This window comes from Hippocampus guttulatus, chromosome 12 (genome assembly GCF_054856545.1).
Source record: "Hippocampus guttulatus isolate MCC_2025c chromosome 12, RoL_Hgut_1.0, whole genome shotgun sequence".
Lineage (NCBI taxonomy): Eukaryota > Metazoa > Chordata > Actinopteri > Syngnathiformes > Syngnathidae > Hippocampus > Hippocampus guttulatus.
Window position 1 is genome coordinate 14,271,635 of NC_141272.1, and position 13,574 is coordinate 14,285,208.

A 13,574-nucleotide genomic window follows, 5' to 3' on the forward strand; every position below is an offset into this window, starting at 1 on the left:
GATTTGGGGTAAATTCATTATACATCAATTGCTAAACCTTGACTCAAGACGTTGGCATGGGACAGTGGAATGAATTACTATTTAACACCATGTTGAGTGGACGGGACATGTTCCAGTTCCAAATCACCGATTAATTTATGGGCCCCGAATTAAACTAATAAGGGATACTAGACTCATTCTTAACCAAATGTTGGTGACCCTACTGGACAATGGACAACTTGAGTCCCGACACTACGAGTTACAGTGACGGCCGGTGACAAACGTCAACTAACCACAACAAAACAAATGTATATGCCAAACAGCAACATTTTATGTAACAATGATGCCAATTGTGTTGTTGTACAGCCTACAAAATAAAACAAAAATCGAGCAATTGATGGCCGTGGGTCATGTGACCTAAGGGAGCCCAATGGGAAAGCACCGAGTATCGTCCGCATCACTATGTTCTTTGACAAGCTAATCACCCAATGAGTTTTTAAAGAATGCGTATTACAAATGCACGATGGATCGGATGAGGACAATTGTGTTGCTTTGCATCCTATAAATTAAAATAATCAAGACCCGCTCGATGGCCACGTGATCCATTTCAGACCAATAGTACCGTAATTTTGCTTTAAACCTATCCAGTTTAATCGCGTTAGCATGGACAGAAACAATCACCCCAAGAGTCGTTATTTTCAACTACGGCATACAAGCGGGCGTCGTTTGAATAACGCCGAGGCAAAAACAGTTGACCTGTTTGCTCCACATTTGACAAAACGACCTCGGTCAAACTACTTCCTGTTTCATGTTGAGCAACTGAAAAGTATTACACCTAGAGCGCCACCGTCGCAGTGGAAGTGAACTACACACACCGTGTTTCTAATTAACTTGCGCCAATGGCTTTGCAATTATGTTATTCGGCTATAAAGTGGCTCAGGGTTCTCCTTCCACGACTGAGATGAAATACTACACCCAAGTTTGTCAAATTGTTTGTGTAAATAATCGAAGGGAAGGAAAATAATCCAGTTGAATTCTCATGCAATGATATTGAGCACTGGTTTTCACATTCATGTATCCAAAATAACCACGTCCGACGCTTAAAACAAACATATTTGTTATCAGATGCCAGTTTAAATTATCAGTGTGCAATACCGTACAATGTTGAGGTCATGTGTGTGGGCCCTAAATTCTAATGAAACCATTCGCACACCTGTTCGGTGGAATGTGACGTAGACTGTACATCCGATTTAACTTGTTTAAAACCTGTCGAATGTTCACCTGAATTACATTTTTGAGAGTCCACAGGAATATTTTCGCCTGTGTCAATACTTTCAGTGAATGGACAGCCTTCCCGTTCGATAATCGGCACCAACCTGACGATGACAATTGCCGGCCTGTCCCCCCACTCTGAGTGACGTTCAGGGTCACCTCAGACGTCTCAGTGTCATTATGTAAGAAGGAAAATAGACCTGGTCGATCCCAAATAGTACGTGAAGTATAAGAAAGTGGAAATCCCTGGCATATTTGCTTTTTTTGTATATGCTGTACACTAGCACACCGTTTGTACATTTTATGATTATGCAACAAACAAAATATATGACATAAAATGACATCAATTGCATAAAAAAAATAATCGGCACCATTGTTGCTTCATTTTAAATGAAGACCTCTGTCTTCAGATTACTGGCGAAGTTCTTTTTGTGTCCCATCAATCAAAATTACTAGCAACATAACTCGGGAGAGATTATATAATTGTGTAAAGAAAAACACATTTAGATTTGAGATGGCATTTAGATTTTAAAAGAACACGCATATCTACATAGGGCTCTGCCAGTGAATCAGAATTAATTGCTTCATTTCGTTTGGCAGGAGTCATTCAGATGTGAACATAAAGAGACAGAGAACCATCTCTGCAGCACTCCACCAGTCAGGCCTGTATGGCACCGTGGCCACACCTTCGTAAACGACACATTTCATCCCGCCTGGAGTATGCCAAAAGGCACATGAAGAACTCTCAGGGCACGAGAAAGAAAATTCTGTGGTCTGATGAGACAAAGATTTGGAGATTGCGGTCAACCCATTAAATGACCAATCCTGCCCATGTCTTCTTTCCTCAAAATCTTTGCAATCGTTTTTTACTCCATCGGTTTTGCAGTCGGCTCATTCGTATCTGATGCCACTACGGTTCTAAACTGAGGAATACAAAAGTCTGCTGTCCACAATGAGATGAGGGAAGGTTGCTTAAGTGAGCAGAACAGTACTCTCCAGGAACAGCCAGGACGTATCAGTCCCGCTGTCCAATCAGATCAGATCATTCCGCTCCACTGGAGCGACGAGTACGTCACGCCGCCACCGTGGCAGTGAGGCGAACACAAGACCAGCGTCTTCTTGACATTGGAACCCAGGCGAGCGGCGGCCAGGAGGTCCGACAGGAGCACGCGCTCGTCGGCGCGCACGCACACGCAGATGAAGTGCGCGTGGAAGCGCAGAGGGTCACCTGTAAAAACAAAACAAACAAGAACATTAAGTCGGTGCAGGGAAGCGACTCTCCTACCTTCCTTTCTACATTTCGTTTTTTAAATGTCCTTCCTTCTCCACTTTCTTATTTCTCCCTTTTGGCCACAACTAATTCTTTCCTTCCTTTTTCACCCTTCATTCTAACCTTTTCTTCTTTCTATCCATTTTTGAGACGCTTCCTTCTTTCTTTGTTCTTCCCGCATCTTCTCCTTTCAGTCCAGCTTTTTCTTTCTCCCTTCTTTGTATTTCTTTCCTTTGTTCCTTTTTAATTCTCTCCTATCTTCCTTGCTTGTTTTCCTTCTCCCTTTTCCGCTTTGCTTTCTACCACCTGGCCACAGCTTTCAATTCCTTCCTATTTCCCTTCATTCCTACCTTTACTTCTTTCTGTCTATTCTTTAGTTGCTTCTTTCTTTCCTTCTTTTTTCCATCTCCTCCCTTCTTCCATTGGTCTCTTGCATTTTTTTTCTTTCCTTCCTCCTGCACTTCATTCCGCTCTTCCTTACGTTTCTCCTTCCATTCTTTATTTCCTTCCTTCTCATATTTTCTCTCTTCCTAATTTCCTTGCTTGCCTCCTTGCTTCCTCCCACCAAGGCCGAGGGAGAGCTCTTTGCAATATGATTACATTTATTAAATTAAAAAAAAAAAAAGTGGATTAGACAGTAGTAATTGGAGCAGCGGAGAGGACAAGCAACCAACATACCAGGATAGACCAGGAAATCACCGCCAAACTTTCCAGCCGAGGTCAGGTAGAAGCCCCGCCGCCTCAGATCCAAGAACACCTGGTACTTGGCGTCGGCGGCGGGCGTGCGGATGGCACAAGAGGCTGGCCCTGCCGAAAGGTGAGCCGGCCCTACCCTGGCTGTATTCAGCTGGACCATCAGCGCGGAGCGCTTGAAGCTGAAGTGATGCTCTAGAGTCTCCAAGTGGCGCCGCTTGTCCTCCTCGCAGTCGACCTCAGACCCTGTGTGCAAAGCAGCAAGGTCGTCAATCCACTGACTTCCTCGTGTGCAAGTATCCATCTGGGTGTGAGTTGTGGCCTACAGCAGCTCCTTGGGAGTGTTGTCATTTTGTATTTGGGTATTTGACTGTTCATCCTGTTCACTCAACGGCTGGGAATGCATCCGCGCCATCTCAAACATACACACTAGAAAATTAAAAGTAGTAAATTTATAATAATAATAATACATTTTATTTATAAGCACCTTTCAAGGACACTTTACAATAACAAAAAACACACAACAATACGGGTTTAGCAGCGGCAGCCAAAACGCGCCAGCGTTCACTCAACCCGGAAGGCAGAAAGAAACCACAAGTATAGCCATACCCAACATACATGATATTTGATTTAGTTTACGTTGTTATCTACCCGATTAAAATTTGGTATGCAACTGGAAGAAAAAAAAAATCTCAATTACAAGAAACTTTTTTTAAACACAATTACGTACTATATTTCACCAAAATTAACAATGTGTTTTATTATTATGTGATGTAAATGAGGACTTGTGGCAAATTAGGTCATGTTGTTACTTTGAGTGCTGGTATTTCCCATTCCATGAACGCATCACTCAGTTTGTGAAAGAGTGCGCATGAGATCTTTTCGATGTCAAACACAGACATTAAATTTATTGTCAACCATTTTGATTGTAGACGTCATCATGATTAGTCAACTAATGTTGGCAGCCCTACCATACACAAGCACACACACACACACACGCACGCACACACACAAAGGGTAGTCGGCAAGATGCCGGTTGTCTCACCTGGTCGAGACGAGTTGAGTGCACGTAGCACAGCCGCCTTCCTGTCTTGAAGAGCGAGGACTTGCTGCTCCTGGTAGCTTCGCTCCAGAGTTCCCTCATAGAGCGCCACCTGGCGGGAGTGCTCCCGTGCGCCCACATCCTGAAGGCAGCACATGCTCATTAGTCACATACCAGCTACAACACCAATCCCGTCACACATGTGCAAGTTTCGAGTCTTCATGATTGAGTTGTTACTACAACAGGTCGGCTGTGTTCACGCCCACAATGGCACAAAACACTCGTTTCTAATTGTGTCAAGGTGCGTCCGTCCGTGAAAATACCGACACTATTCTAGGGCACCCATGCGCACAATTACACGACTCCTTGAGCCAGGCTTGCGCTGGCAATGATGAGAAAGCCCTTTTAGTTCTTTTTCGGGCCCAACCGATAAGGATGTTTGCATTTGGAGGCCGGTGCGGATATTTGGTAGAACAAAAACCTGATGACCGATTAATGGGCCACATACTTGAAAAAAAATGCTATACTGTATATAAAATTGCCTTTTCTGGGTGCCTAAGCACTTACAACAATAAAGAAATGAATCCGTTGTTCTTCAGTAGTTAAACTTCACAACCAATAAAAAAAATCTGCAAACTTGACTCCAAGTCATGCATGCAAGAAAGCCACTCACCGATTGCGAAATAGCAGTGAGGGCGCCACTCTCACCCAGAAATCGCTCCTCCTCCGGCAACAACAACAACGGCCGTCCCAGACGCACATTCTGCCGGGGGGTGCGCGGGAGTGAGCCCAGCAGCGCTCCCACCAGGCCAAGGGAGCGTGCGGCGGCCACTTCGTCTGTATGCCACAGCAGGGGGGCGGAGTCACAATGACTGATGTTTATGGCTTGGATGGGAGACTCCGTCTCTTTGGAAGACATCACTCTGTCCAAAAACAACATTCGGCTGTTAATTGGAAGCACACGCATGTAACATGTTTGTTATTTAGGACATCAGATTGAAACAGAAATGTTTTATGTTGAGGCATGGTATAAATTTGAATAGTTGCAGTTGCGGGCGGCCCGGTTGTCCAGTGGTTAGCAGGTCGGCTTCACAGTGCGGAGGTGGCGGGTTCGATTCCAGTTCCGGCCTCCCTGTGTTTCCTCCCACATTCCAAAAACATGCATGGCAGGCTGATTGGACGCTCTAAATCAGGGGTGGGCAATTATTTTCCCGGGGGGGCCAAATGAGAAGCAGAAAATATTGTGGAGGGCCGGGCCAAAAGTTAGAAATAGAAATAGAAAATAAAGAAGATAGCACAATGTCTTTGTATGCCAGTAATAATGTAACATTCTCCTCCACCATCACACTCAGCACCGGTTCTCCTCAAGGATGTGTACTGAGCCCCCTGTTGTTCACGCTCTACACATTTGACTGCTCTCCGACTCTTATTCGCGGTCCAGTTTGCGGAAAGTTTTTAACATGATAACAATCAAAAAAATTCTAGGAAATGTTCATTTACTCGAGCCACAAGCAATTCACTCTGAGCATGGAAATTGCCAGAATCGGACTGAGTAAGAATCGCTTCCTTGTTTTTCAAAGTCTCGTAGATTTGAGTCTTTCCGACTCCAGGCGTCTCCTGAATGTTTCGTATTTTGTTACCCGCTTCGTTTAATCAGATACATATCACTTTCCCTTCCATGGTCATTACTCTCTCCCTCTTTCTTCGTCTTCCCCTCCCCCCCTGTGCTCTGCAACTTGAAGTAACTGCGCCACCTGGTGTTGAAATACCTGTCATTACAAGTCCAAACGAAATGAATGCAATCAAACCTTAATTGTGCACCAATCTTCGGCGGGCCGGATTAAAAAGACCAATGGGCCGGATCCAGCCCGCGGGCCGTAGTTTGCCCACCCATGCTCTAACTTGTCCCTATGTGTGAGTGAGTGTGCATGGTTGTTCGTCTCTGTGTGCCCTGCGATTGGCTGGCTACCGGTTCAGGGTGTCCCCCGCCTACTGCCCGAAGACGGCTGGGATAGGCTCCAGCACCCCCCGCGACCCTAGTGAGGATCAAGCGGTTCGGAAATTGGATGGATGGATAATTGCAGTTGCGTACGGGTTTGGCCAACTTTGCATTTGAAACGACCCACGTCCAGCCTGAGCGAATGTGGTGCCCAAGGCAAGATATTTCTATGGCACTCCCCTCTGTCAGCGGTTGTACATTTACTTCCAAAAAATAATAATAAAAATAATCTTGCCCCCTCAAGTTTAACACAAACATATGTCCCATTGAGTGTGTCGATGTGGTAGCAAGGCATTAAAATCACATGAACCCAAAACAGATTACGCGAAAGGACGCCACAAAATCTAAACAATGGCATATCGATTTCCGTCATTATTCCCATTCGGTCACCGTTGACTGACAATCAAGGTTTTGGCCAGATATGGGCTGGGGGTTGTGTGCACACGAAGCCTCGAGAAATTAAGGTTTTTGTGAAATGTTCAAAAAAGCTTCATTAAGACGACAAAATCCGAGTTAAACTAGCAATATTGGTATCATATTATACACACTTGACTAAAACATCGAAAGCACGCAGAAACGTCTGAACGACTCATTAGTTTGTTACACATGCTCACGTGTACCTGGCTGTCCCCCAACGTCTTTAGGACATATTTGGAGCTCAAGATGACATATTACACTTCCGCTCAGCGATCGATATGTTGAAAAGGCCACATATGAACACAGCGTGGTTATCAGTCAAATGTTGTCACCCGGCAACTTGCTTAGTTTAGCTTTCCTCAGTTTCGCCTGCTCGCGCAGCTTCCGTGCCGTAAAGTGATACCGCAGTCGCGCTCGATTTTACGTCACGACGAATGACGTTGGACCGTCACTGTTAAAAAATGATCCTTTATGCAGCAACAAAATGATTTTTTTGTGGTTGAAAAACCTGATGGAGAAATACTTTATGCAGGAAAAGCAAACTTTTTGCTCAAAAAGGAGACGTCTTTTTTCAGGAAAAGGTGTTAATCTGTGAAATAATCTCGAAACGGACCTGAAAATGAGTAAATCGCTTGCTGAGTTAAAAAACAAATTCAAAAAAATAGTACAAACAACCTACATCAATCAGAGTTAAAATGATAAATTCAAAACATTAAATATAATGATAAATCAGAACTAAGTTGATAAATAGAGAAAGGTATATAAATATCCATTATGAATACAAGAGAAAATTGACACAAGAGTGTCAGGGTGTGGAAGTATATAATCCCGATACAAACCAAAAATTGTAAAAATATCACGGTTAAGGGTAAAGTATGAGCCTTAATGGAGACTTCTTTCTTCTTACTTTTTTCTTTTCTGATTGATATAAAAATGATTTATTAGATACAATCACATAACGGGGTAGGACTAGATAAGTTTTTTACTTCTTCCTACTCCCTTGAACATAATAACTGTGTTGAATGAAGATTGATTTCTTTCTTTTTACTTTTTTTATCTACCTTATTTTCTGTCAAATTATTACTGTATATATGTTTTATGTTCAATAAACAAACAAACAAACAAACAAACAAAAAAAGAATGTTTTATTTTTAATATACTGTATATATTTTTTTTAATTTGGGGAAATTGATATAAATAATGAAAAAAAAGGTTTAAAATGACAACTTTGTTGATTAAAACAGTCTTTTGGTGTTGATTTTCATCTCAGAAAAAAAATCCTCTTTTTGGTGGAAAAATGCAACTTATCGGGGAAAAAAACACTTTTCTTGAAAAACAATTCTAAAAAATGAATTCTTCGGGGGAAACTATAACTATTCTCGTACGATAACATTGTTTTTTTTCTGGTAAAACTGTAACTTTATTCCCGCAGCCGAAGTGATTTCGTTTTGTATTGTGTGGTATGAATGAACCAGTTCAGCAAAGCCAACAGAAACTGCAGCTCGCTCACTTCCTCTCGGCCGGGTGGCTTCGGTTTCAGAGCTGCACAAAAGCCGCAAAGGGCGACGCACGGTCAGCTCACTGGCACCACTGTACAACTGCATTGACAAACATAAACACTTCTGGTTACTCCCGTTACCTAAAGGCAGCCCAGTGGGCTAGCACTTTATATTTCTGCCTGACAGCCTTGAGTCACGCACGATATTAGCGGAATCTCAAACGCTGCTCCAACAGCAAACGGTTTAATTTGCATCTTAAGATATAAACTAAATGAAATATTTTAGGGTTTTTTTTTCAAATTATAAACGTGTTCTTGTTTCTTTTTTTTAAGTGACATTTGATCTGTGAAGAAGCCAGCACTGGGAAGGAATTTATCACTTCTGTTCAACTGGTTAATTAATTGGACTGTAATTAATGGTTCAGATGGGAACGCTAATGCTAAGCTAATGGAAGTACAGTATTGTATTGTGCTCAGTGTGTGTGCGTGTGTGTCAAGAGCCCCCCTCCCCCTACCCATTGAGTTGGCCCTTTGAACACGTGTCTGCTGACATCTGAGCCAAACACCACTCACTGTTCTCCTCGCCCATTTTTAGTGTATTTCATATTCTTCCCTGGTATTAATTTGACATTGTTCGTTAGTCTTGTGTGTATTCTACTTTGTTCTTTGGTGAAATATGTTTTTTTTAATAACTTCCCATATTTCTAGGGGCATTTAGTCAGCGTTATTCTGTGATGTATCTTATTTTGGTGGGTGAATTTTGGACTCAATATTCTACTCAGTTGTTTGAATTGGAGCTAAATAGAAGACATACTACAATGAATTTCTCATAGGGTGTAATTACATTTTCAAGTACACTATTTTATTCCTTATTGCACAATATTACAATGAGCTTAATAGCCTCAGTGAGATAACAACATCTCCAATTTGGAGCCCTCTGACGTGCTTATGCATTTGGAAACTAGATTTTTATTTTTTTTGTGGTCATTTACTCAATTTGCACCATTAGCCAGCTGATGCTAACAACTGTTAGCTCATGATATTGTTAAACTTGTTTGCTGCTTGCTGTAGTTCAGTGTGACAGGAAACAGATGAGCTACAAAGCATTGTGGGAAAGGTTTGTGGCAGACGGTATGACATCACGGCTGGGGTGCAGTGGTTCATTTAAGACAGTTGATTTGGGGTTAATTTGCCCCCTCGGAGAATTAACGCAGCCCTGCCTCTCCGTTAATGTTACACCTCCATCTCTGCCTCAAGGACAGTCACCTGCTGGCCTCGCCTCCAGCGTTGGACGTCATTCTTTTTTGAAAAATGTACTTTTTGAATTTACTCATTGGTGGTGTTAAACAAAAACGGTTTAATAATTTTTGATTCTAGTTTATGATATCATTGCAAGTACAATATTAGGGAGGGCTATTTTTTGTTATTAAAATATGCATTACAATTTTTTTTTTGTCTGGAATGAATTCATGGCATCCACATTAATTTTCACTGGAGAGAGATGAAGAACGATCTTCAGAACAGAATTCCTCAAAAGTTTGTTGTTGTTTCATGGTGCCAGACGTGTTTTTGAAACACCTGATTGTTGCTTTCCTGTGGCTCGGTTGGTTCCTGACACAGCCAAGGTTAATAGTTCGGGTTCGGATTGGGACTGCAGATGGGTGAGGACTTTTTCACACTGCACTTAGCATTGCGCAGAGCGCCGTCAACGCACCCAATTCCTTCTATTGAGTTGGACAGGGTTTGTGGAGTGGGTTAACATTTTTGGGCTCGGATTTATGATTAGATTACGATTTTATATAATGCTTTAGGCTGAGTTTGTTTTTTAGTTCAAGAGTCAGGGTTTTTGTCTTGAGGGTAGAAGAGGGGTGCCCAAGTCTGGTCTTCGAGGGCCCCTAACCACCCCGTTTTAGATGATTCAGATGAAAGATATCAGCAAACAAATCTCCCATCCACCACCCTCATTCTAATTTTTTTCAAGGACATCCACTGTGCTTTGCACACCACTTAGACGAAGTGAGTTGTGAGAAGTCTCAATTATTTTTTTTTCTTTTGGTAAGGTGGCGAGTGGGCGTCATACTGTAGGACCTGTTGAGTGTTCAAGCTGTCAACTTGCTCAAGAACGCTTGTCCGAGGACAGATTGGGTTTCATGTCCGTCCTCCTTAATGACCCCTCAGCGGAGAGGGTCGCTGCATGATCTCTGTGTGATCCTCACCACAGCCTCCTTCACAATCCCGCGTCCCACTCAAATACGACCAATCTGGCTGACATCTGCGGCCCCCACCCCGGTCTCACTGTGTTATTAGCGAAAGACCGCTCGGACACCCCGCTTCCGCACGGCCTCCCTGACGCATCTCAGGGGACTGGGCTCGCTCTTTCGGGGACCCCTCCAGGGAGATGAACCCCCTCCATTGTTACATGCAGGGGGAAGACCGAGGAGGTGGGGGTCTCCGGGGAGCCATGGACCACCAACTGTTGTGAAACACCAGGAGGCGGCACTCTGCCCAAGCTCGTAAGTGAGCTAAGGAGCAGCTAACATGCTAACATCCTTTGGGACGAATGCTTTCAATCAAACTCTGAAATAATTCTCAGGTTTTAACTCCAAATGTAATCAATGAGGTGTCATTGTCATTTCAAATTTGAACATATTTCTACACTGTCTATAAATCGTAATTGGTTAAACTTTCAGGTTTTTAAAAAAGTTTTAATTAGTCGTTTGCTGCCTCATTATTTTTTTGTTGTTAATGGTATTTTGATATGAAATAATTACTGTATGAATGTCTCTAAATTTTAATGCAAAAAATAATTTGTTGTTTTTAGCAATGAAAATTAAATATGAAATCACTATTAACAAGCAGTACAGAAGATGGATAGATTAAATAATTACTATGTGACTGTTATTACTGTCTGAATTCAGTGACAAATTTAAAAATGGTTTTGTTGTTGTTTTAAAATTTAAAAAAATTAAATATTACTGCTGGCGCAGTGGTCAACTGGTTAGCATGTCCTCCTCACAGTGCAGAGGTCATGGTTTTGATTCTGGGCTCCCTGTCCCTGCGTGGGTTTTCTCCGGGTACTCCGGTTTCCTCCCACATTCCAAAAACATGCATGGCAGGCTGATTGAACGCTCTAAATTGTCCCTGGGTGTGAGTGTGAGCGTGGATGGTTGTTCGTCTAGGTGTGCCCTGCGATTGGCTGGCAACCGGTTCAGGGTGTCCCCCGCCTACTGCTCGAAGACTGCTGGGATGTGTCCTCTCTCCACTGCTCTTCTCTCTCTACACAAACGATTGCACCTCAACAGATCCAGCTGTCAAACTCATAAAGTTCGCAGACGACACCACGGTCATCGGTCTCATCAAAGACGGCGACGAGTCTGCGTACCGCCAACAAGTGGAGCAGCTGGAGCTCTGGTGCAGCCGACACAACCTCGGGCTGAACACGCTCAAGACTGTAGAGATGATCGTGGACTTCAGGAAACATTCTTCTCCACAGTTGCCCCTCACACTATCCAACTGCCCTGTGTCAACCGTCGAGACCTTCAAGTTCCTGGGAATCACAGTCTCCCAGGACATGAAGTGGGAAGTCAACACCATCTCCATCCTGAAAAGGGCCCGGCAGAGGATGTACTTCCTGAGGCTGCTGAGGAAGCATGGCCTGCCACAGGAGGTGCTACGACAGTTCTACACGGCAGTCATCGAATCAATCCTGTGTTCCTCCATCACGGTTTGGTTTGGGGCCGCCACAAAAAAGGACAAAATCCGACTTCAACGGACAGTTAGGACGGCGGAAAAAATCGTTGGCACCGCCCTACCCACTCTGGAGGACTTGCACACTGCAAGAATCAAGACAAGGGCACGGAAAATCCTCCTGGATCCCCCGCACCCTGCCCACCACCTTTTCCAGCTACTCCCCTCAGGCAGACGCTACAGATCCATGCGCACCAAATCCAGTAGACACTTAAACAGCTTCTTCCCTCTAGCCATTAACTCCTTAAACAGTCACTGACGTAGTCACTCTTCTTGTACTACAAATACTGCTACTGGTTACTCTAAAATGGTTCAATGATTTGTTGTTTACGATGATACTAATGCAGCGTGTTATACCGGAGACAAATTCCTTGTGTGTTCTACATACTTGGCCAATAAAGATGATTCTGATTCTGATTCTGATTCTGATAGGCTCCAGCACCCCCTGCAACCCTTGTGAGGATAAAAGGGGATTGGAAATGAATGAATATATACTGTATATTATATTGGACTTGGACAAGCAAACAAGTGTGATTGTGAAAATCAGAAGTTTATTGAACAATGTTGCTGGTCCCTCTCTTTGGAATGGACTCCCACTGAATGTTCAGCAAGCCCCCTCGCTGCCCATCTTTAAAACTCGTCTTAAAACAAATTTTTATTCTTTGGGTTTTGACTCAGCATGAGTTATTTATTTTTTATTTTTACTGTTTTTGTGCTTTATACTGTGTTTTTTATTGTGTGTTGGTGTTGGACTTCTTTTTTGCTTCGTGAAGAGCACTTTGTATACAGTGGTGGTTGTCTTAAAGTGCTCTAGGAATACAGTTGAGTTGAGTAAAGGCCATCAGTGGTGTTTAGAATTAAATTTCTCGTCATGTTTATAGATAAAAATAAGTTTAACAACCTGGACACCTGGGTATGCAACAGGCACAAGTCAACTTGATCTAATTTAGTAGAGTACCCCCTTAAGCGTGGGTCATCAAAGGCGGTTTTCCCTGGCTCGTTGTCCAGTGACAACAGAGGCGACCCTGGTGGTATTAGTTTTGCTTTTAGTTAGAAACACCCAACAACATTGGCACCAAAGGGACAAAAACATTTGGTGAAGTTCCCTATCGTGGTGGTAGAATTTCAAATTCAAAATGAACTCAGCAAATCGACTGGTCATATTTGTGTTGGTTTAGTTCACTGGAGCTATAAGCTTGAGCAATGGAAAAACTTGAATACGGTTGCCTCAAAGTGACAAAAAGCACACTCGTCATCAAAGAGGGCTTTTCCCTTGTTGACTGTCTTGTGACAAAGGTACGAATCTGATGTGGGAGCCGTTAGCTTAGCAACTGAGACACGCAACTTGAGTGGCCTGAAACAGACAAAATACATTTAGTGAAACACTCCAATGTGGTCAGTGGGCTAACAATTACATGTTTCAATTTACAATTTCAAAGTATTACAGCCTGTTCCTTTCTTGTCAAGAGTTAGTCAGGTTAGTTGACTGCAGCTATTAGCTTAGCAATCAAGATGCTTGAAGCCGATGACCTTCGAAGAACAAAAGGCACAAGTCAAACTTGTTCTGAGTTAGCGATAAGTGAGTTAGCCATGAGAGTCTTTGAGTCAGCTTTCAAGACGTAGCCTTCAACGTTTGGTCTTGGGGTTCTGCGCCCTG

At 43.1% G+C, this 13,574-nt stretch overlaps 1 protein-coding gene across 1 annotated transcript; it reads right to left on the reverse strand.

Annotated features, from left to right (window-relative positions):
* Positions 1-1,494: 1,494 nt before the first annotated feature.
* Positions 1,495-7,063, reverse strand: tsen34 (TSEN34 tRNA splicing endonuclease subunit). Its single transcript, XM_086126365.1, has 5 exons — positions 6,876-7,063; positions 4,930-5,179; positions 4,260-4,398; positions 3,200-3,460; positions 1,495-2,479 (listed from the first exon to the last, which is right to left on the reverse strand). The coding sequence occupies exons 2-5, from the start codon at positions 5,173-5,175 to the stop codon at positions 2,289-2,291; spliced, it is 837 nt and encodes a 278-aa protein (XP_085982491.1). The 5' UTR covers positions 5,176-5,179; positions 6,876-7,063; the 3' UTR covers positions 1,495-2,288.
* Between the last annotated feature and the right edge of the window lie 6,511 nt (positions 7,064-13,574).

Bases quoted from the DNA above. Each gene is read 5' to 3' on its own strand.
- tsen34 (XM_086126365.1), bottom strand. From the start codon at position 5,175: ATGTCTTCCAAAGAGACGGAGTCTCCCATCCAAGCCATAAACATCAGT. The intron at 4,399-4,929 runs GTGAGTGGCTTT...TGCTGCCTTCAG, and splicing joins TCACTGCTATTTCGCAATCG to GATGTGGGCGCACGGGAGCA. The intron at 3,461-4,259 runs GTGAGACAACCG...CTTTGCACACAG, and splicing joins ACTCAACTCGTCTCGACCAG to GGTCTGAGGTCGACTGCGAG.